We start from the raw sequence: 23661 nt of genomic DNA, 5'->3' as shown, positions 1-23661 counted from the left end.
CTGGTGTCTCTCTCTCACTGCCTCAAAGCCCATTTCTGTCACAAAGCTTCAGCAGAATCACCAAATGCATCTGAATTTGAGTCGGTACAAGGTGGCTTTAGCCAAGCATATCAAAATCCTGTACAGGAGGAAGGGGGCCTGGAAGGGTTGTGTGAACTGGAGAAATGAATTCTAGTGCTTCTCTACCCGTGACCTGTGATCTCTGTGTGCAGTTGAGAGCCAGGGCTCAAAGAGGGGAAGGAAAAATAAAAGGCATGGGCAAAATTTCAAAGGAGCAAGGGCCAGATTTGGAAGGGTGAGGTAAAAACATGGCAGGAATTGCTGAGTGAAAGGATCTCATGTTTCAGTCTGCACAGCTATTGCCAGCTTTACTCAGGGGTTTGGACCTACCAGCACTAGCTGCATTTTGTCTTTCAAGGAACTTGTGTAGGCTCCAAATGCTTCCCTTCATCCAGCAGGACTTCAGCAGAGAGAGCTCTCTTTGAAGCAGCTGTAGATTCGGGAAAGCCTGGACTGCTTGACTGAAGGCAGTCTGTCCATCTCACATCAGACAGCCTGTTCCTGGTCAAATGTTTGCTGAACTTGGGAGTGATGCAGCTATTACTGCATCCTCTGGTGAAATTCATGCTGATTCAGAGGGAAAGGACTTAACCCTTCCAAGTTCTGGGTCAAAGGAGGGCTGAGGTGGTGTTGAGCCAGCCACTTCAATGCAATGTCACGGTTTTCATGTGGCTACCAATACTCTGGATCTGAAAGTCAGGCCTGAGCTGAGCTTTAGGACAGTAAGGACAGAAGGAATAGCCTGGGAGAAGTAGGATTTAAAAGACAGCAAAGAGTCAGAGAAAACTATGGAGGTAAAAGTGAAGTGGGATCAAAAGAGCTATTTCTTCTTGCAGTCAGGACAGGAGCAGGGCGGCTGAAGTCTGTGTGAAAACAGCCGGTCTTGGTGAAGAAATCGTGCCCAGAATCTTCATGGCTGAGGTACCCAACACAAAATTTTCCCACTGGATAAATCTGGGTGCAGAGATGAGTCCTGTTAGACCCACAATCTTCTTCACCTGTGAAACACTTCATGCATGGAGTTCCAGGCACTATGTCCATACTTCTCTCTAGCAATTACCCTGAGGTAGCAGAACAGATGAGTAACACAGACAAGCCTCCAGCCAGCCAGGTTTAATATCAAGTACACTAAAAATAGCTTTAACTCCAAGAATCAATAAGCAATGGCTGATGTGTGCATTGCTAGACACAGGAGAAGGACTCCTTCCATATTATTCAGCTTGCAGTCAGAAGCTTAATACAAATACATTTAAAGATTTTAATTAAAATTATTCTGTCGTAACTCCAAAACAAATCCATACTTAGTGCTCCTAGTAAATCCCTCTCCAGATTGCAGCCACTCATTTTGGGAGGGAGAAGGCTGACAGGAGCTGACAGAGATGTGGTTTTTGGATGTGCTGGGCACCCGCAGCTCCTGCTGTGGTGATCCTCCTGATGTCAGATGAAACGTCACAATTTTAGCATGTCGTAAAAGCTCCGTTAATTAATTCACTGCCAGCTCCAGTTTCCTGCCACCAGGATATTCCCAAATAGGCTTTATTTCAAATCCTTTGTGCAGGCCGGGCTAGCTAATCGATAAGGTTCAGGCGAGAGAAACAGCTTGCCCCCAAATGACAGCCATTTAAACACTCCTGCTGTGCACAAAGGCAGGGTGGCAGGAGAGATGCTTTGATGCAGGGGGGTTGGGCTCTTCTCCTAAGGAACGAGTGACAGAACAAGAGGAAATGGCCTCAGGTTGCACCAGGAGAGGTTTAGCTTGGACATGAGGAACAATTCCTTCCCCAAACGGGAAGCCTGGACCAGGCTGCTCAGGACAGTGGTAGAGTCCATGTTCCTGGAGGGACTGCAAAGCTGTGTGGATGTGGTGCTGGACATGGTTCAGCGGTGACCTGGCAGTGCTGGGTTATTTGTTGGACTTGATGATCTTAAAGGTCTGTGATTCTCTGATCTCCTGTTCTTGAGTCTTGCTCACACCCTCGTGTGCTGCTCTGTGGAATCCTGGAGTGCAACCAGGTATAAACCCCCAAAATTTCTCCCTCAGCTAATTTCAAAGCCTGTTTACCCAACTGGATACACAAGGATTATGAAGTGCATTGCAGGGCATGTTTGATTTGTTTAGTCCTTACACAGTTCAGTGCAACTGTCAGAATAAATGACTTCTTCAGGAGAGAGAGGGGGAAATACACACTTGGTTAATCAACTCAATATCACAGCAGTTCCCAAAGATTAAATATGCACTGCACAAAACAGCAAACCAGGAAAGGCCTTTTAATGCTGGCAATTCACTTGGAAAGAGGGAGAGGTTGAAGGAAAAAAAGCTGCCTCTGTTCTTCAGCACAGCCTAATCCTGAAAACCCGAGTTCAGGTGAAATTTGTAACTCACCTATGGCTCCCTCCCATGGTTGAATTGCTCTTATTACCTTACTGCTGAAAACAATGATTGCAAATGCTATTGCAAGTGGCAAGGTCACTGCAAACAGAAGCCCTGACATCTCACTGCTGTGAGCTTTCTTTCTTGCCACGTGTTTCATATTGCTGCCTGTCACCTAAAATCACCAGCAAAGTTGTGCTGCACTTGGTGGAAGCTGTGGCTCTTAATACCAGGTGAAAATTCCATTCCTAGGGAGATTTCTGCTTCCCTTTTGTTATTATGGGTTGGAAGGCAGAAAGAGTTGTGGGGGGGAGCAGGCTTTTCAAAGGGAATTACATTTGCTTGGTAACAGGATACAAAAAGGCAGACAGAAGATCCATGGTCTGTTCCCCAGTCTGCAGAGTGACTTTTTTTTTTACTGGACCTTAGGCAATTATTTGTTTTGGACACATTTTTGAGGTAATCAAGTGTCTGAAGACGTACAGAGGAGGCACTGGAGTCCACAAGAGCGTTTAGACATCTGACACTAGCTGGTTCTCATTTCAATTCCTGTATGTTTTTTTAGGAAGCCATCAGGGTTTCAGTACCTTCTATCATGCCTCTGTCTTCCAACAGTCTAAACAGTTTTTCAGAGCTCTGAATTCTCCAAAGGTTGCAAATCTCTCACATTCAAACCCAGATTTTCAGTGACTAGGAAAGGTGTTGAAAGCAAAATGCTTTGAAATCCCAGGCTTGTGGGTGTGGAGCACTTCTAAATCTGGCCTCAGAACTCTGATTTTCAAAGGAGCTAAGCGTCTACAATTTTGACTTCTAATGAGATTGTGAACACTCAGCACTTTCAAAATCCAGTCCCTTGGCTCCTTTGTGTAACAAGCAATCAGTTGGCCAGCTCAGGACTGTTTTGAGATCTATGTCAGGTATCTTTGCTTGCAAAGCACTGGTGAAAGAATACTCACAATGAAGCTTTTCTACCTTTAATCAGGAATGAATGGACAGAAGAAGTGGGCAGAATGTGTAGCAGTTGGGGTCAGATGGTTACTCTGGGGCCATCAGGGAAACCTGTTCCATTTGCCCTGGCAGCTTAGTTCAGAGGATCAATAAAATGCCTTTATTGCTTAAAGCTGACTGTCCAAATAAAATATCTCCGCGGCATTGTTTGCTGTTATTACTTCGGATGTGTGAGGATAAGGGTAGGATGGGTGCTGGAAAGGCCAGACCTGCAGTAAATTGGTCTTTACTCTTCCTGAGGATCTTTAAAGACACAGTCCTCACCTTGCTTCTGGCTGCAGGTCCAGTGAGGGACATGTGGATCCCAGCTGCCTTGTTCCACCTGCTCCTGGTGCAGCTGAGCCGTTCTCACCTAGTACACTGGACATACAAAGGTAATGAAAAATGAGGCTGTTTGGGGACTGCTCTTACTTGCTAAAGACACTTCCATCCTGTCTGTGCTGCAGAAGCAACCCTCAGCTTGACTCTCTTTCCATTAGTGAAAGATCTCCATAGAGCAGCTAATTTATTCCACTTTATTGATGTCTGTGTGTCTTGAAAGTGATTCTCTTCAATGTCACCTCCTTCTACTCCTTTGTGTGGTTAGGACACATTGTCAGAGTTGGCAGACCAATGAGGTTCAAACAATGGGGGAAATCTTTACAGTGTGGTAGAATAAAAGCTGCCCTTTGGATGATCCTGGAAGGAAAAGCTTTAAATACTGCCTACTTATTATTTTATTGCCATATGCCACGCAGTACAGATGACTGAGGAGTGCTTATTTATCTGAGCCACCTCAGGCCACTCCTTTCCCCCCCCCAAAAGTACAAAGGGTTCCATTTATTTAGACCATTTCACTCCTTTTCTTCTTTTATTAGCACTCTCCCTAGCTGAAATTAGCAAATTTGCTGCCACCTCCCTATCCTGAGCAGAAGCTTCCCACCTATTGCCCTGCTCCTATTCACTCTCACAATGGTTGAGAGCCTGATTCCACCCCTCTGGCAGTTTAGACCCACTTCTATGTTAAGATTGCTTCTCTTCTGGTGGAGGTTCAGCCTCCAGCCACCAGTAAGCTATTACTGCAATGCAGGTTTCTTATTTTGCTGCACAGTTGTCCTGCAGACAGAATAATGTATATTTTCACTCTAGGGAATGCAGAACAACCTTTTATTGCTGCAGCTCCTGCAGTTATAACAGCTAGATTGACATGTCCTGCTGCCAAATGAGGTGAGTATTCTGACTCCTGAGCTAACAGCAGCTTGCTTCTCCGCCACACAGAAGGAGAGCTGGATGAAGAGCACTGGGGAAAGCACTTTGCAGACTGTGCTGGCAAGAACCAATCTCCAGTTGATATCCAGAGGAAAAAAGTAAAGTACAACCCCCAGCTGCTGCAGCTGGAGCTGAATGGTTATGATGGACCTCTACAGGGGGATTTCACAATGACCAACAATGGTCACTCTGGTAAGACTGGGAGCATTCTTCTCATTACCTGCCTAAAAAGAGGAGCTGGGCAAGAAGTCCTTGAGGACAAAAGAGCAGCCTGAAACAAAAATCAGGGCACAGAGATCAAGGAGTTTAGTTGCTCCTGCAGCAGCTGTAGCTGTCAGAAAGAGCAGCAGCAAGTGCTGCCTGGCCACTCCAGCCCCATTCTGCCCCCTGAGCTTTGCACATGAATGGAGCACTGCAGTGCAGAGTCCAGGACAGTGGGTGACAGTGGCAACCAACAGTGCAGGGGACAGGTCACCAGGAGCAAAGGATTTACAGTTTTGAAATGCAGATGTCTTTAATGGTAGGTCTGTTCTGAACACCCACCCCTTTTACCCTCACCAGCATCCTGCACTCATGAGTTCAGATTTCTGTGCATCACACTGGGTCGAGTCCTGCAGCCATTCAGTGGAACAAAGAACAAAGCTTTCTGCTGGGACAGCTGATGGAATACTCTGACAGATACTCTGACAGTTTCCCTCTGGCTGTGGTGTATCCTCCGGAGGTTTCACCTGGGCAGTGTGTTTAGGGTACAAAGGAGACTTTGTGAGTTCAGGTCTGTATTTTCCCAGCACAAGCAGGTTGCAGGGAGAGCTCCTGTGTGTTCCTCTCAGCACTGCCATGGATAGAAAACTAACAAGTGACACCGGGTTGAACTGTGGTGGAATGATCCAGCTTTGCCACAGCAGTAGGCAGTTCTTTCTTCCCTGGCTGAGCAGATGTCCTGGGAAGATGTCAAGCTCATGACAGTGCAGGAACAGATTATTTGGTTGAGCTGATTGAAATGCTATTCACAGACAATGCCCTTTTTTTGGAGCTCAGCTTCCTCTCCTTTGCCATCTCACTTCATTCTGCTCTTCCACTTTTTCTGTTTGTGCATAATAGCTCTCCAGAAACACACAACTATAAAGCAGAGAAACAAAAGGCAGTTATGTTTCTGCATGATATTTTCTCTGTTAGACATTAAAAAGGGACAAAAGGCAGCTGGAACATTATAGACTGACCCTTTTTTTTTCAGTCTACTGCAGGACTAGAGCAGTGAGTGGCATTTGGGGCACAGTGACTCCTCTCTGCATTCAGAAAATGCAGCTTTTGCCCTGTGCAATAAGAAGAACTGGAAGTGATAGGACTGGAGAACCAGAGTTCAGCAGCAAGTTTGCACCTGGGGTTCAGTTAGGTGGAGGTCACACAAAGTACAACACAGGTGTTGGCATTTCAGGTGCCAGGAAGGGAAGCTGAAGCACAGCGTGGGTTAAAATCCTTGCCTTTGGCCACACAGTCTCAGGGCAAGGTTTATAATTTAGGAGGTCCTGGATTCCCCTGCTGCAGTCTGTCTAAATAATTCATCAGTTGGTACTGTTGGGATAACGCTTCTGGACTACAGATGAGCAAGGAGAGAATGTTCTAACAGCTGCAGTGGGGAGGGGAATGAGGATTTTGGGGAAGGTGTTCGGAACATAAAGCTGAGAGCTCTTTAATCCCACAGCCCTTTCTTCCTCTGTAACAGAGAGAGATGTGGTGGGAGAGCAGAGAAATGAAGTGAGGAGACATACTGCCTTCAGAGCAAGGCTGTGGTGATTGTGTTTCTAAAAACTCCTAACTGCTGTCTGTCGCCCACACAAATTCAGCATTCAGTTGGTGTCAGCACCACTGAGTGCCTACAATGGATTCCTGCAGGTTCAGCTTTCAGACCTGGCTGCACGTGTGTGTTTTCCTGTCCTTTTGTTAACATCAAAACAATGATTTTCTGGTGCAGGGCATTTTAGTCAAGCACAAAGGCAAATGCTTGTCCCTATTCACAGCTCCTGTGAAGTCAGGCTAGGCTTTTCTACTGGCTTCAGTGAGATGGGACAGGGGAGCAAGGAAAATAGTCCACTGGGACACATCAGAAAACATACAGCAGATCTGAAAGGGACAGGAGATGGATTTATCAGCAGGACTCTCCTTACAGCCTCTCAGGAGCTGACGACCAAGTGTCTCACCTAAGAAACCAGCCACATTTTTCTCTGTGGCTGTACAATTACCAGGCTAAATCCCACCTGATAAAGCCTAGATGCAGCAGTGCAGTGTCTGTGTGCAGACACACTCACACAGAGAACCTCAGCTTAATGAAGCCTTTTGTATTTAGCATTTGCACTGCTTTTTGAAACAAGATTGGTCCTCTAGCAGGTAGCAGGGACACACCTAGCCCTGGGAGATTTAAATACCATCCCTGCAGGATGTGTGCAACATCCTCTAGTAGCACATTTGTCTTAGAACTGGGATCTCAAGTGTGGCCTTCATTAACTCTACCTCCCCAGAGGCCAGAGATGGGGAAATGGGCTGGCTGTGCTGTGAGCTGTTAATAGACAGGAGGCCAAATGCAGAGCAGAGAAAGGCACAGTTGCACTCAAGATTCACACTGCATTATCCCAGCAGCTTTTCCACTGCCTGGCAAGACTAGAGCTAAGTAGGGGTAAGGCACTTCCAGCTCAGAGCAGCCATACTCTCTACACACGCTTTACACAGGTGAAAAGCAGACACAAACTGGGCTGCTATCCATCTTCATGCTTTCACCAAAGTATTTGTGTAAAATATGTTACAGAAGGCTTAAGCTTCCCATAACCTCAGAACACAACTCTCTCTCTGTGTTTTGCAGAAAGCAGAAATCACAGCGAGGTACTTGAGATAAATAATCCTCATTTTGAAAGGCAGTCAGCAGGGATCTCCTGTAAAAAGCAAGGTAGAAGGGCTTTTTATCCCCACTCTAGACTCTCTGGGGTAGTAGAAGGAAACATGTTTTCATCTTGTCTGCCTGTTAACAATTTAAAAACAAAAGAAGCTTCTCACAAGCCCAAACTGTGACTAATGAATCAGAGACCGTGCTGCATTCTGCAAGGAGGGTTGCTAATTTTTGCAGCATGCTCTGGGCTTTCTTCAGGATGAGGCAGTTCTCCAGTTTCAACCCCAGCTTTGGCATATTTATTGACCTAGTGCATGATTTGTGGCCGCACATTAGCAGGAAGACAAATGTTTCGTCGTCTCTTTGTGAATACTCCTTGGCAAGGAGAAGCGAAGAGATTTGTCTCTCCAAATCCTCCCAGCATTAACTCAGCCTTTGCAAACTCAAAGGGCTCTGGCCCAGTCTGTCTGGTCCTAGAAGATGCAGGGTCCAGAATACTGGAAATTATGATGACAGGTGAGATGAGGCCAGTCACTTTGTTGGTTCCTATCCCCCCCTTTCCTAACAAATCTCTGCAGAGCCTTGCAAGATGTGATGTACTGTGCAAGAGATTAGCTTTAAAGCACTTTTATTACTGCCTAAGGGAAAACCCAGAGCTGCTCAGACAGAAAACAATTCTGCTGACACAGCTAGTGCCCAGTCATCCCTGTGCCTGCTGCTGTGCTCTCTGTGCTGCATAAGCCTGAGGTCAGGAAGGATTTTAAGCATACCTAGCTTTAAGCTTCAGTGATTTTCCTTGCATGCTGGAGTCAGTTCCCTGAACATGACTGTACCAGCTTATGCCAGACACACGGTAGAAGTCTCGTCCCTGGAAACATTCCAGGTCAGCTTGGACAGGGCTCTGAGCAACCTGATCTGGCTGAAGATGTCCCTGCTCACTGCAGGGATGACCTTTAAAGGTCCCTTCCAGTGTGAACCAGTCTGATTCTGTGATTCCAGAGAGTGTTACTGGCAGAAAGCAGGAGGCACTGTAAGCACAGCTACAAGAACAAGCATGGCTGCACCCATTGCTGTCTCCAATCCTGTTTTCCAGTTCAGATTGATTTGCCCCCCACCATGCACATCTCCAGAGGACTCCCAAGCCTCTACACAGCTGTACAGATGCATCTGCACTGGGGTGGCCTGGACCTGGAGACCAGTGGCTCTGAACACACCATAGATGGGATGAGATACTTCGCAGAGGTACTCGTGAGCAGAGTGGGCTGGAGGGAGGGCGCATGGCTGGTCTGGCAATGGGGAAAAGGGAAGCTGCAAAACACAAAACCTGCAGAGAGCAATGCAGAGGCAAGTGGGAGAAATGGAGCTCCCATAGGTGCAGGTGGTTGGTGCAGTGCAAGGGCCAGACCGGATGGTGCTGGCACAGAAGACTAAGAAAAGCTGTTTCAATGGCACTGATGTCCTTCAAAGACAGAATTGTTCCTCCACATTCATCACAAACCCCTGCAATTAAAGGTCTGTTTGGCTGTGCTGTGAGGCACAAGCAGGAGAAGGTGGGATGGTGACTCTCTCCTCAGTCTGCTTTTGGTCCTTTAAAGCACTGAGGAAACCATTTATCACTTCTTCCTAAGTAACCTTATCTCTCTTCTGACAGCTGCACATTGTCCATTACAACTCTGCTGACTACTTGAGCTTTGAAGAAGCCAAAGACAAACCAAATGGTCTGGCTGTCCTTGCCTTCCTGTATGTGGTAGGTTGGATGCCCATGCTGGGCAAGGCCAGGCTGTGATCACTGCTTGTGGTGTAATCACAGTCTGAGCAGGTCCAGACACAAGCAGGCTGGCCTAGGTTTGCTCATCCATCTGATGAGATGATAGCTGCCACCAATTTGAGCCATAGCAGGGATGTTCTTCTCTTATGTCACCTGAGGCTCACACAGTACTATGTGGGAACCCCCAAAAACTTGCCCCATAAGAAGTACAGATGGACTATCAGGTGTGGCAGCTGGGTTCCCCTCAAGGCTTTCATTTTGTGTGGATTCAGAAGTGGTGAAAAAAGATCCTTATGGTTCACTCTTCTACCCAACATCTATGTGTACATACCTTGTCATACCCAGGACTGTCTGGGCCCCCCAGAGATCAGAGATAGTATTTGGCTTTTTGTCTCCCAGTTCAGCAGTTAGTCCCCCAAGCTGAGCAGCAGCACAGAAGGAACAGGCAGATCACTTGTTGCTCATCTTTCTCTGCTGTGTTTAGGATGGACACTTGGAGAACACCTACTACAGCGAATTCATTTCCAAATTGGCAAAAATCAGGTTTGCAGGTAAGACCTGGGAATGCCTTTCTCCATCCTTGATGTTCTCAAAGCCTGTTTGTATGTGCTGGGTCTGGGGACAGGCATTTTGCAGCTGCCTTGCTTGCAATTACATGGCCAAGCACCCTCAGCCACACACACCTTCACACCATCCCTGCCCACACATCTCACCACAGCAGGGTGGTGTGGGAGGTGCTCCAGGCATCAATAACTGTAGTCATGGTAGGTTCATGCAACACACTGCAGCTCCATCAGATAACATTCACTTCCCTCTGTTTTCATTGTACTGTTAAGGTTGGAAGAGACCTTTAAGATCACCAAGTCCAAATACTTGCCTGGAGCTCCAAATCCCACCACTGCTGCTAAGCCGCTGCCACTAAACCACATCCCTCAGTACCACATCCATACAGCTTTTAAATCCTTCCAGGGATGGTGACTCCACCCCCTCTAGTCAGCCTGTTCCAATGCTTGATAACCCTTTCTGTGAAGAAATTTTTCCTGATATCCAACCTCAGCCTCCCCTGGCATAACTTGAGGCCATTTCCTCTTGTCCTGTCACTTGTTGCATATGAAAAGAGACCAGCTCCCACTTCACCCCAACCTCCTTTGAGGTGGTTGTAGAGTTCTTCATCCAGTTGCCAGAGATCTGCCACAGCAGTGCTTTGGGCAAAGTGATTTGCCAGCCTCACTCCACTCCCACCTTTGTTCTCCATTAATTGTTACCATTGCCTCTCTCTTTCCTTTTGAGGTCAATCAACAAAGCTCGGCTCTCTGGATGTCCAAGCCATGCTGCCAGAAAACCTCTCACACTTCTACAGGTACCAGGGCTCACTAACAACCCCACCTTGCTCTGAGAGTGTGATCTGGACCATCTTTCATTCTCCAATTGTCCTGTCACACACACAGGTAAGTGGCAGCTACTTACCAGACAGGGCAGCTGCTCTCTCCTCTATGCTTCACCTTTCCTTTTCTGTCCCCCAGGAACAGCCTAACAGGGAAGTATTTCTCCCATAGGGCTTTTGGAATAGACTCCTAAGCAACTGGAATAAAAGCAAGGGAGGGCTTCTATATAGCAGCAGTTTTCCTGAGGTCTAGCAAAGCTCTCAGCCATACTGAAGCACTATAAAAAAGAAGAGACCAGTCAGGTCAGGGTTACCAAGGCAAAAAGTACTGCAAGAAAGTGCAGAAAAACCCTCACCAAAACAACCAAAAACCCCCCACCAGAGAAACCAAACCCCCAACTAGAACAACAACAAAAGAAATCCCTACCAGAACAACCAAAAGCCCCACCAGAACAACCAAACCCCCACCATCAGAGAGCCATTCATAGCATGAAAATAATTACAGACTAATTGGCCCAGTTTTAGCAGAGTATTTGGGGTGTTTGGCGTTTTTTTTCCCTTTTCTTGTCTACACTTACACTGTGCAGCTAGACTGGATCATTTCAGGCCTGCTGTGAGTTTTGGCTGTGTGACAGGAGAGGGTTTGTCCAGGCTCCAGAAGCATTATAGAGGACCTTGTTGAGCGCTGGGCAGCAACCCCACTTGTCCCAGCAGCTGAGCACCATCACATGGCAGGATCTCCTCTTCTCTCTGTCTGCCTTGCCAGGACAAAGACTTCAGCAGGGGAAAAAAGGAACACCAGTTAAATAAGCTTACTATTGAGTCTTGCTGAGTGATTCATCTTCCTTAAGGAAAAAGAAGCATCAGAAGCGGTTTTTTGTTTCTGGGAGAGCAAGGTAAAGTGGAGGCTTGTAGCAGTGGAGGATCACAGCGCAGTCTCATTTGGGAAAGCAAGGCTCTTTCTGGCAGGGGAAAGGCTAACAGGAGCTTGTGAGAAAGCAGCATGCTACAGAGCGGCAGCAAAACCTCCATCCGTGCGTGCCATCAGGCAGGTGTTAAAAACCTCCTGCAGGCAAAAGATCTCTGTCATGAATTAGCTGCTAAAAGCCCTCACGTTCTCTTCCTTTCCCTCGCTGCTACTCAACAAGAGACCCTGCGGGTTCCTCCACAACAAATGGCTAGGTTTAATCCGGAGCTGCAGGATCTGCTCTGAATTTCTAGGCAGAGCTGCTGCTCCCATTGCCCTCCTTACCAAACCTGCCCTGCTCACAGATCAGCCTGCTGGAGGGCACCTTGCTGGACTGGCACAACAGGACACTGCGCAACGACTACCGGCATGCTCAGCCCCTCAACGGGAGGGTGGTGGAGTCCTCCTTCAGACCCAAACCCACCCAAGGTAAAGGCAGTCAACAGGCAGGTCTCAGGCTTGCCCCAAGGAAAGGCAAGAAACCCTTGCAAGAAAGAGTTCAGTCGTAAATCACTTAAGCTGGGTATGCCTGAGATTACCTTTCCCAATGTCCCTGCACAGCAGGTAGAGATGACCCCTGTGCCGCTGCCCCTTGCCAGCACATCTTGCTCCCAACAGTGCAGTGGTGGCTGCAGCTTGGGTGGCAACCCTTTGTTTTGGCTGGCAGCCCTTTCTTTTGCCTTTAAGAGCATCGCACAGATCTCCAAAGTAAGCGCTGCTCTATGGCAGGACACCATACCAGGTTCAGGTGGGGCTGCATCCATATGGATGGAGTACAACAGCCCTTATAGAAGCAGCTCTGGCATAGCTTAGTAGTCAAGCATCATCTGGAGGGGAGACACTGCATTATAAAACAGAAGTTTTCCCCCAAACCCTGTACAAAGTAGAAAGCAGAAAATCCACCATGGGCAGGTCCTGGCTTTCTGTAAATTCAGCTGTCTGGTTGCTCTAGAACAATGCCACCCAGAAGAATTTGACCTCAAGTTGGAGCAAATCCAGGTGCAGCTCCAAGACATGAAGAGAGAGTTGCTGAATGGAGTGAGCCACACAGGTAAGGAACAATCTACTCTTGAGTCCAGTTCACCATGCAAGGGTGTTGTCCTCAAAAGCCTAAACCACCAACAGCTTTGGTACTGAGATGTGCTGAGAGAATTTTGTCCCATATCTAGGCTTGCTGGTGGGAATTCTTCAGCTGCAGCATCATTAAAGCTAAACCCTAATCTAGCTACTCTCACAGCTTTCTCCTGCAATGTGTAAGCACTTTCTAATAAACAGTGGGGAATTTCAGCTCATGGTTCCCCTAGGATAGATAATCATCATCTCTGTTTTACACAAGATGAGGAAGGAGGAAGAAGGGAGGGAGGAAAAAATTACTTTCCAAGCAATTGTGTGAGGGAGTTCAGATTTTAATCTTATCAGGCCCCTTCCCTATTGGTAAGACACACACCAGGAGCTGTAGCTTCAGACAGCCAACACTGCCACATCCTGTGGCTGTGTTCTTCAGGATTTGGAGTGATGTAGAATCATAGAATCAACAAGGTTGGAAGGTACCTCAAAGATCATCAAGTCCAACCTGTCACCCAAGACCTCATGCCTACTAGACCATGGCACCAAGTGCCATGTCCAATCCCCTCTTGAACAGCTCCAGGGACGGTGACTTCACCACATCCCTGGGCAGCACATTCCAATGGCTAATGTAAAAGCACAGCAGGAAAAATAACAGCTGGCTTTTTGGTTATTGCAGGTCTTAAATCTAGCACTTTTCCAGCTTTCTACTTCCCTGTGGAAAACATTGAGAGTTTTGTGACCGTTCATCCTCTCCATGATATGTCTCTTCAAGCCTTCACCTTGTGTTTCTGGACCAAAGCCCAGCATGATGGCACTCAGACTGTTCTTTCCTACTCCACACAGGAGAGGGATAATGAGCTAGTGATGACCGTGGGCTCAGATGTGGGATTGTGGATAGGAGGTCATTTCATCAGCTTCCCTCTCCACCACAAGGCACAAGACTGGCTGCACTACTGCGTGGCATGGGCCTCCCAGTCTGGAATGGCAAATTTATGGCTCAATGGAGCAGCTGGTAAAGAAAAGAGTATCCAGCAGGGGTATGTAAGCCAGGCTGGAGGGACACTTGTCCTTGGGAAAGACAGAGACATTCTTCTTGGGACATTCTCCAATGGTTTTGCAGGATGGATGACTCATGTGAACCTGTGGAGCCAAGTTCTGAGCGCTGCAGATGTCCGTGCACTTGCACTGTGCAAACCAAGCCAGCTGAAGGGAGATATCATAGCATGGGGGGAAACCTCTATGGCACTCTTGGGAGGAGTGGTTCTGGAGTCTGACACCAGCTGTCAGTGATCTCAGGGTTTGGGGTTTGGGTTTTGTGTGTGTTTGTTTGTTTTTTCTTTTTCAGTGTTTGCTTTTGTTTTGTTTGTTTGTTTTGATGAAAGCAGCAGAAGAATCCAAACTGCTTGTTGGGGAGACTGGGGAAAACATAGATACTGCTTGCTCCTTTCTCCTGTGTTAGGGTCATTACTCACCTGCTAGTGCTCCAGGTCATTTTTACCCCCTGTCAGTGAGATAGAGGCGAAGAGCAGAACCTGGCACAGTCCAGCACCATGCCCTGTCACTGGCAGGAGTCTGATTTAGGCCCCCATAGGTAGAGCTTCCTACATGCCAAAGAGCTTCACTCTTTACTCAAAGGAACCACTTCTCAAATAAAAAAATTATCTCACACCCTTCACTCAGTCTCAGTTTCTCACCATCTCCCTTGCATGCCTCCTTCCTTCCCATTTCTTCCCAAATCACTACCCCTTCCCCTGCAGATGTATCACTTTGGAAAGGGTCCTGAAAATTATCTTCCTTTTGTTTTCCTTTTTACACCCAAACATCCAGCTAGAGAATTCTGCAGCTATCCTTTCTTAAAGGCACAGCCTTAACTGTCACACCCTTGCAGGACATCTCAGCTCCTGCACAACAGCTGTGCTTCAGTCAGTGCCTGCCTTCCTTTCTGTGCATGGAGGGAGAGACAGAGGTGGCAACAGCTTCTTTTTTTAACATGTAAGCATCAGAAGTTTGAGGGCAGGCAGAAAATTCATTTTCTAAGGCTGGTCATGGGAAGGATCATCTCCACCAACACAAAATCCATGCCAAGCTGTTCAACAGTTCTACCCTTTTTCGAAACAGAGGGCAGCAGCTCCCTACAATGATTAATTAAGTTTATTTTCTCCATGTTAAATTCTGCCATAATTAACCTCAAAAGCCTTTAAACTAATAAATACTGTAGGAAATCCCTTTTTTTCCCCTCCATCAGTGTGCACTTTTCCCCCCCAGAGTCAGCACTAGTCCTTAGACTCAGAGTTTTTCCAAACCAGTTTAGCCTTCAGTGTCTCAGAGGACACAACCAGAAACCACTAGCAGGACCAAGATCCAAACCATCTGAAGGCTTTCTCAAGTGGTTTCAAGTGCCTGAGAGCTGAGTTACTTCAAAACCTAAGTTTAAGCAACTCACTGTGAGAAGCTAAAGACAATTTTGGACATGTTTGCAAACACAGGCTCCAACCTGTAGCCTACTGCACAGGAATCAACCTGAACTGGACTCCCGCAAGGCAAGCAGGGAGGTTCTCCCAGAGTTCGATGTCTCTAGGGGAAAACTGAGCTTCAGTTGGCTCATGGGTACAGAGAAGGGATATGGGGATTAGTAAAGGGCTAAAGAGAGGGACTGTTGTTCTCTGGGAACTGAAGCATAAACATTAGAAAGTGAAATTAACTAAACAGCTCAAGGACTGGAGCAAATGGGTCTAAACTGGCTGTGAATAAACATCAGCCAGATGGATGGCTCCAAACTTGAAGAATAAGGCTTTGGAAGGACTCAGCAATGACTGAGGTCTAAGTTTGATTTGAAGAGGAGCTGGGTGAGCAGGGTGGGGGTGAGATTACAGTAAGAAGCATTTGCACTTAAGGGTCTTTGAGACACACAAAAGGACAAGAGTTGATAGGATGAAAGCCATTATCAGCCCACCAAACAAACAGGACAACTGACACCTCATCCCAGAGCAGCACCCATGCTGGACCCCCAAATACATGACTGATACTTCCTCAGGGCAAACCCAGCCTACAGCCTGGCTTGTGTCACCTGAGACGTGTCAATCACGACATCAGGGGCATACATCACCTCATGACACAGGTTAGTAGATCACAGGAGCTGAGCTGGCCGAGGACATTTGCCCTTTTCTTGTGACAAATCCCATGAATGGTGATCTGCCGGGGCAGTGGCTATGGCAGGAACCAGATAAGGAGCAAGATCTCAAGACACAATGGCTAATAGGAAAAGTCCTTGTGTGGAAAGACTGCAGGAGGTCTACAAGAAGATCAGTATCATGTGATGAATTGATTTATTTGTTCTTCCAGGCCAAACCATGGGCCTGGTCACATCTTGGTGCAGGACGTTGATTTCTTCTCTGCCTGCCCACCTGAGACAGCGTCAAAATCCATAACCTCTTCTTTATCTTCCTGAATCTCCACCTTGTTCCTCTTGGCCATCATCTTGTAGATTTCCATGAAGGTTTTGTTCTTTGTCTCAGGAATTATAAAGAAGATGTAAACCACGGTGGCAAGGCAGACAGCACTGAAGATCAGGAAGCAGTAGGGCCCCAGTGCAGCCTAGGAGAACAGAAGAAGACAGAGCAGGGATCAGAGGGATACTCCAGTTGTCTATGTGACATCCACAAAAGCAGACATGGTCAGCTGCACATATTTTAAGTTGAACGATTTGAAGTTAGGGCTGGTCTAGATTCTGTCTTCTCATACCACCACCACAGGTTTATTTGAAACCACCATGGATTTGCTAGAAAAGGAGGGTGAGGGTCTCTTACATCAGTAAAACTAAACTCAACAGCTCCCTTTGCACAGGCTAATATAGGCAACTGCAGGGTGTATGAGTCACTGCTGCTGGGGAGCAGTTTTAACTGATGACCTAATGATCAAAAGCTAAAACTGGATCCCTGGGAGCCAATTCTCCACCATCCCCTAATGGAAGATGGGAAAAGTGCAGTCCTCTTCATGCTCCTGAATTCAGGATGAGGCATTCACCTGGAAAAAGAACTGCTTGCTTTTAAACCACAAGCAACAGGCTTGACAAAACCAAGCTGATTAACATCACTTTCCTGCCCTTAACCTGCAACCCTGCATAGAGCCACCGGGAATCAGCTTCACAGCTCTCAGGACTGACAGGTGTCTCAAAGAGCCCAGGGGTGTAGATACCAATTTGAAGCTGAAGTCTTGCCCTGCTTTGTGTGATTGCATCTTACCTCCATGTAGAGGAACACAATGCCCAAGGCGAAATAGCCAAGCCAGTGCATACACCCACCCATCATGAAGGCTGCAGGCCGGGATGACTGCAGGAACATCTCATTGATCAGCACAAAGGGAATTGGACCTGGAAGGTAGATGCAGATTTGGAAACCCCAAAGGCAATTCTCCCACTCTGAATTCCTAGATGACTCTGTTCAGTTCAGCAGCAGGTGATGGTTTGTAAACTGCCAGTGTTCAGAAACACTGCTAAAACAAATAAGGGATTAAATACAAAACCCAGGGCAGCTAAATGACTTTCCTAAGCTCACACTGAGCAATCAGCCTCTTCTCTCCCATGACTGCACCTTAATCATGAACCTATCTGCAGCACAAATTGCAAAATGAGATCAATAAACACCAACTGTCTCCCCAGAGAGCACCCCAGGAGCAGCAACTAAGCAAGTCACTGCTGCTTAAAAAAGAAAAGCAAGGAGTCAGCCCAACACGTGTTGAGGTGAGGTCTCCTGGAAGAAGCCCTCCAGCCCACGCCCTGCACTGCCATCCTGTGGCACAGCCAAGCTGAAACAGGCCATGCTCTCATAAACCAGGTCAGGCCACCAGTCCAGCCCGGTCTTCCCCCTCCAGCAGTCTGCTTGTTCCCAGTGCCTGAACCTGCCTGATGGCACCAAGGGAACAGGAAAGGTTGTATGTAATTCCATCTGCCAGTGAAACCCCTATGGGAGTTTCAACCCACATTCCTACACCCAGCAAGGGTCTGGCAGGGCTCTCCAAGAGAAACAGACAGCTCTGTCACTCTGAGAAGCTGAATCAGGACACAGCCTTTCCAATATCCACAACTATCTGCACACCTCCTTTCTGCAAAGGGATCTGCAGGACCACAAAAATCATTAGAGTTGCTTCTAATTTGATTTGTTGCCTACAGATGCAAGCACACAACATCTGTGGTAAGGCTCACTGTGTCAACACAGTTTTGCTCAGATCTTACTAGGGGGAGCACAACTGTAGGAACTGTACTAGGAACAAGCACAACTCTAACTTTGCTTTTGCTCTTTAAAGCCAGATGCTCTCCAGCCTCATGGGCACAGGCAGCCAATCATTAGAACATACTGTGTTCAATTCAGGGCCATTCACTCCAAGAACGACATTGAAATACTGGAGTGTGTACACAGAAGGGCAACAAAGATGGGGAAGGCTCTGGAGAACTCAGCTGAGGTGGACCTGAGAGAACTGGGGTTCTCAGTCTGGAAAAAAGGAGGCTGAAGGGCGAACTCCTGGCTCTCCACAAGTCCCTGAGGAGATTGAAGTGAGGTGGATGGTGGTCTTTTCTCCCTAGTAAAAAGTGACAGGAGGAGAGGACATGGCATCAAGTTGCAGCCGAGGAGGTTTACGTTGGACACTAGAAGAAATTTCTTTACTGAAAGGGTTCTCAAACACTGGAACAGGCTCCCCAGGGAGGTAGCCGAATTCCCCATCCCTGCAGGTGTTTAAAAGCCACAGAGGAGTTGTGCTGAGGGCCATGGTGTAGCACCAGCCTTGGCAGACTCAGAGAATGGTTGGGCTGGATGATCTTCAAGGTCTTTTCCAAGCCAAAGGATTCTGTGATAAATGAGCCAAAAGCTGGCAATCACCAAGGTGCATGGCCACACAGAGAAGAAATCTGATCTCCTTGGATCAGCTCTGGAAAGCTTTTGATCTGAAATTGAATACAACACTTGGCTTTACCCAGCTTGTGGGGGACACTCAGCTGGGCTGTGTGTACTTACCAGCTCCAATCCCCTGTCCAGTGATGTAAGCGATGACAGACACTATGCTGATGTAAGACATCCACGAGACAGTGGGCTGTGAAGAATTGAATCCTGGGTTAGATGTGGTTCCTATCTGAACATCACCAACACATTCAAGGCAGTGATTGTGTTAAGGCATTCTAAAGCCAGAACCACCTTCCAACTAAGGGAGTACACCAAGGTCCAGAAACACATGGGGAGGATCACCTGAGCCATTCAGCTACACACCTGGAGATTGAGGGCCAGAGTTAGCATTGCACAGGAGACACAGCACAATCCAAAGCCAGTAAGGAGAAGGATTCTCCTCCCCACAGATTCCACAATAGAAATCTGGAAGAGAGAGAAGAGGGTGAGAAGCCAGACTCAGTGGACACAACACCTCTTACTCCATCAAAGTCTACCAAGGTAGTCCTTGTCTTCTAAGATATTCAGTGACATTTCTACCACCTGCTGAGAGGTTGTAGGTATGAAGTGACCCAGGAACTGCACAAATCTGGATCAATTAAAACCACTGAGAGAATGGGAAAGCCATTCATCAGTACCCAATGCCAGTGAGGACTGTGTGGAACAGAAGCTTACATGGTAACACCAGGTAGCAAAAAGGGGTCTACCAACCCAGAGACCGAAAACTTCTGAGGCACATGAGAGCTCATCAGAATTGATTGCTTTGGTCAACAGAGGTACCTTCAGCTGGGCAACACTGCAGGGCATCTGTTGTGTAAAGCAGCTCCCAGTATGTGTCCATAACATCATCCAATTTACATAGAGGTAGCTGGGGGGACTGGAGGAGTTGGAGGAGCCTTAAAAGAAACTTACACCAAGAAAAGTGATGACAACGTTGGTGGCAGCTATAGCGATAGAGACATATTGAATGCTGTTTTCTTCCACACCTGCTGACTGGAAGATTTTGTTTGAGTAGTAGAAGACCTGCAGCAAAACCAGATCTGTGTTCATGTGTGAGCAAAGGCAGACCAGAGGAATCCCATCCTGGCTGCTTTTCCATCCTGGAACTGGTGTACAGAAGCCCAAGAACTGAACTCTCTCCTTCCTGGAGACGTTGGTGTTTGGATCCAGACACAAGCAGCTTACTCTAAGCATCCAAACCATCCTTACTGAGTCTCTATCTGGTACAGGTGACTGTTGGATTTGGTACTGGCCAGGGTCAACCCACCACAACATGAGGTGTCCTGGGTGCTAGCTCTGTGTCAGCACTGCCTCACAGCATCCACAATACATTTCCCACCCTGCTGGCCTTTCCCAGTTGCTTCCCACTCACCGCATTCGCTCCACAGAGCTGCTGGCCCATCATCATGACAACGACAGAGATGAGCTGCCACCGCAAGCCTCTGAAGGTGAACAGGCTGAGGACAGTGAATTGTCCTTCTTCCTTTTCTGAACGGTCTTCTTGGCGCATTTCTTCTATCTCCTCATCCACATCAGGCCTGCCTCTCAGCTTCTGTAGAGCTAGTCAGGAGAGGAAAGTGAGTTATGGACCCCAGGCAGCAGGTGTGCAGTGAGCTCTCCTGCTTCAAATCAAGAGAGAACAAGATGCAAGCCATGGCCAGCCCTGCTTCCACAGGGGGAAGTCAGGGATTCACACGTGCACAGAAAGGAGCAACGTTGCAGCAATTCCATCCACCAGCACCATGTCAGTGCAGAATCTCCTACTTGCTTGCTGTCAGTTGTGCCCCACAGTCAGACCTGCCCCACTCCACCTCCCCTTCCAGTAAAGGCTGGTGCTCTACCTTTCCGTGCTTGCTCTTCGTTGCCCTTCTGTATCAGCAGGTACCTGGGACTCTCAGGGAAAAAGGGCAATACAAGGAGCTGAATGACTGATGGAATCCCAGTGAGCCCCAGCAGCACAGGCCAGCCTGTGAGACAAGATGGCAACCATCAGAAATCTTTCCCCAGTGGAGCCCACAGAGCAGTCCCAAGGCAGGGCTTTACCTTCAGCATTCCCAAGGATGCTGTTGAGACCAAGGATCTGAGCAACAAGGATCCCACTGGTGACAAAGCTCTCTGATACTATCCCGAGAGCACCTCTCAGATTTCTGGGGGCTATTTCCCCAAGAAACATGGGAACCACAGTGGAAGCCAGACCTAGGAGGTAGAGAACAGTGTTAGCCATGCATCTGCCTGACATCAGCTTGCTCACTACCTTCATCAATGTGCTGGTGTCCCACATGAGACCACAGTGATCCCGGCCTGACTGCAGGACTTATGGAAACTTGGCACCCAAATCCTTCTGCCTCAGCTGAAGATTTAATGTCATCTTCTAGCCAGTGAACAAGCTGTGTGTGTTTCCCTCCTTCTACAGTGGAATATGTGATAAAACCGACATAGCATTGGATCTCTCAGTGTGAGAAGGAGTACAAAACCCAACACTGCATCTGGTGCATCTGGATTGTTTTGGCTTTGCTGTTGTCCTCCATGTCTTTGATTTAGAAGGATTCTTCTGTTTCGGATTATGTTAAAAAGCAAAAAGGCACACAAAAGCCAGGCCAACTGATTTGAGATGTCTGGGAAAAGATTATTCTGAGCAGGTTTCCTGGCTGTTGGAGCTCCAGCACCTAGGCAGAGGCTGACTGCAGAGGGTAGCTGCATCACAGACTCATCTACTCTGTACATCTCCTCCAGCTTCACCACCACTGTGTTCTAGGTGACAAGTGTTACTCAGGCAAGTAGTGCAGTTTTATGTGGATGCATGGCTAGAACATGCTACCTGTGAAACCATTCCTTGTGAGAATGCAACCTCTTTACATAGCCAAGAACACATTCATTGTTCTCCTTTTGCCATCCAACCTCTCACTTACCAGCAAATATTCCCATGATAAAACGTGAAATGATGATTACTTCAAAGGATTTTGCTAGCTCTGAGGTTCCCATAAGGATTGCAGCAGCAATGGAGAAGATGTTATTGATCAGCAGAGTGCCCTTTCTGCAAAGTAGCAGGGAAGGAGACAGAGTCAGTCTACCTGGCTCAGTGCCCAGGGTGCAGCCTGGGCCTGACCAAATTGAATCCAGAAATTCTTCTACATGAGGGAGATAAGGTGTGTTGCTGAGTCCAACAACTAATCAGCAGCCCATCTGCTTTACAATCAAGGTGTGCAAGACACAGTCATGCTCCTGGCAGCCCTGGTCAGCTGTGGTGACTTGTGAGGCAAATCTTATCTGAACCCAGCAAACAGGTGGTGAAAGCTCCCAAGCACCACTATCACATACCGGCCACAATTGTTCACTAGAGGCCCCACCATGAGGGACCCAAAAAAGCCTCCTAGAGGGTACATGGACACAGTAAGAGACCAGAGTAATGTCATGAAGGCACCATCCATAGGCTTGTCAGTCCTGTTGATGTAGGTTTGGTTGTAAAAGTCCTGCATGTACTGGAATGAAAGACAGGATACCTTAAATGCAGTCAAGTTTTCAAGCTGAAAAAGCTCATTACCCACAAATACCATAGATTCCCCCCAGATCCCCAGGTGCCTGATGACTCAAAGCAGGAAGAACAAGCCCAGCAACACCTGCAGTCTGCTGTTACAAGGCTGCCTTCTTAGTTTGTAAAACCCCTCCTTATCCATGCTCCCTTCCACAGGCCAACCTACCGGGGCTGGAGAATTAACCACAGCTGTGTTGTAGCCAAACTGGAAAGAAGATCCAAAGGCAGCTGTGGGTGCTGCCAGAGCAAGTACCAGTGTCATTTTCTGCAGAGGGGAAAAAACAAACACAGACACCACAAGGGGCTTTTAGGCAGGAATGGCAACTAAAGAAGTCCCCCAAGACTTGCCTTCTGTGTTGTCTGCTTCACATTGCTGTACAACAGAAGCCCAACTGGTTGTTTTCATGAGCACAACTTCTGTTCTGCTCCATTTGCACCCAGTCATTGCAATAATTCTTTCTACTCTTCCCTGCTACTGATGGAACGTTTGGATGATGAATAATGTTGAAGTTCGCATGTTTAAAGCACATTCAGGATCAAGCTGGTGATGGATCTAATCCTGTTGCCACTGAACCCTGTTAGAACTTATCCCAGTAGCTCACTGGAGGCATGGTGGTGAGATAGAAGAGCAGCACTTTGTAGTTATACAGGAGGGTGAAATCACCACCTGGAGCAGGATCAAACACCTGCCATGATAGGGATACCTCTCACTCCTGTTACATCACTAAAGCCATTTGACATCCAGACACATAATTTTCTGTCATCATAAGTATCCTCAATGTCTGCAAGCCTTTGTGTCCCAACACTCAGCTCAGGCCCCACATCAAGTATCTGCCATTTGTCCAGATTGCTGCTTGTATGCCTTGTACTCAGGACACCCCTCAGAACCTCTAGCAGCAGACCTCCAGAGACTCTTGCACGAAAGATGGTTTTCCTAATAGCCAAACCAAACCTCCCCTGGGGCAACTTGAGGCCATTTCCTCTGGTCCTATTACCAGTTCCTTGAGAGGGGAGACCCATCCCCACCTCACTTCAACCTCCTTTCAGGTAGTTGTAGAGAGACTGTTTACAGCCTGCATTGGTGATTGCAAGGTGGCTGCCTCAACAGAGCCACTGGTGGTAATTGTTCACATTCAGACAGCCCCCAGCATACACAACCATGGCATTGTGCACAATGCCACAAAAACACTGCTGTGAAAGGCAGCTCCCATCCAGAGCATCTGCAGCCTACAAGTGAGTAGAAAGTAGGAAAGGAAACTCACAGACAGAAGGGGAAAGTCCCCCAGGAGTGACATGGTCAGTCAGCTGCAGACAGAGAGAGAAAATCACCAGAGAGTGCAACAGGACACTGCCGACACACATAAACTAAACTACCTTCAAGAACAGACACATCTCTGTTCTTCCTGTGAGATCAGCTGTGGATATGTTAGCCCACAAGACCTTG

At 47.5% G+C, this 23661-nt stretch overlaps 3 protein-coding genes across 3 annotated transcripts in view; 1 reads left to right on the top strand and 2 right to left on the bottom strand.

Moving 5' to 3' along the window:
* Positions 1 to 23661, bottom strand: part of ENO1 (enolase 1) — a 49638-nt gene that overhangs the window by 23287 nt on the left and 2690 nt on the right. The gene's annotated exons all lie outside the window — the stretch shown is intronic.
* On the top strand, positions 3783 to 14042 carry CA6 (carbonic anhydrase 6). Its single transcript, XM_009906846.2, has 9 exons — positions 3783 to 3813; positions 4697 to 4879; positions 8659 to 8807; positions 9217 to 9312; positions 9818 to 9884; positions 10624 to 10781; positions 11990 to 12113; positions 12637 to 12735; positions 13408 to 14042. The coding sequence occupies exons 2-9, from the start codon at positions 4858 to 4860 to the stop codon at positions 14040 to 14042; spliced, it is 1350 nt and encodes a 449-aa protein (XP_009905148.1). The 5' UTR covers positions 3783 to 3813; positions 4697 to 4857.
* Positions 16088 to 22485, bottom strand: LOC128898840 (solute carrier family 2, facilitated glucose transporter member 5-like). Its single transcript, XM_054175892.1, has 11 exons — positions 22384 to 22485; positions 22004 to 22164; positions 21595 to 21719; positions 20729 to 20881; positions 20527 to 20652; positions 20058 to 20245; positions 19598 to 19708; positions 19010 to 19111; positions 18761 to 18836; positions 16994 to 17121; positions 16088 to 16346 (listed from the first exon to the last, which is right to left on the bottom strand). Exons 1-11 carry the CDS (start codon positions 22477 to 22479, stop codon positions 16113 to 16115), a joined length of 1500 nt encoding a protein of 499 aa, XP_054031867.1. The 5' UTR covers positions 22480 to 22485; the 3' UTR covers positions 16088 to 16112.

Source organism: Dryobates pubescens, chromosome 33 (genome assembly GCF_014839835.1).
Source record: "Dryobates pubescens isolate bDryPub1 chromosome 33, bDryPub1.pri, whole genome shotgun sequence".
Lineage (NCBI taxonomy): Eukaryota > Metazoa > Chordata > Aves > Piciformes > Picidae > Dryobates > Dryobates pubescens.
This window is presented reverse-complemented; position numbering and strand designations above follow the sequence as displayed.

Bases quoted from the DNA above. Each gene is read 5' to 3' on its own strand.
- CA6 (XM_009906846.2), top strand. From the start codon at position 4,858: ATGACCAACAATGGTCACTCTG. The intron at 9,313-9,817 runs GTAGGTTGGATG...TGCTGTGTTTAG, and splicing joins TCCTTGCCTTCCTGTATGTG to GATGGACACTTGGAGAACAC. The intron at 12,114-12,636 runs GTAAAGGCAGTC...TGGTTGCTCTAG, and splicing joins CAGACCCAAACCCACCCAAG to AACAATGCCACCCAGAAGAA.
- LOC128898840 (XM_054175892.1), bottom strand. From the start codon at position 22,479: ATGACACTGGTACTTGCTCTGGCAGCACCCACAGCTGCCTTTGGATCT. The intron at 22,165-22,383 runs GTAGGTTGGCCT...CTTTCATTCCAG, and splicing joins TGGTTAATTCTCCAGCCCCG to TACATGCAGGACTTTTACAA. The intron at 21,720-22,003 runs GTATGTGATAGT...GCTACTTTGCAG, and splicing joins CTAGTGAACAATTGTGGCCG to AAAGGGCACTCTGCTGATCA.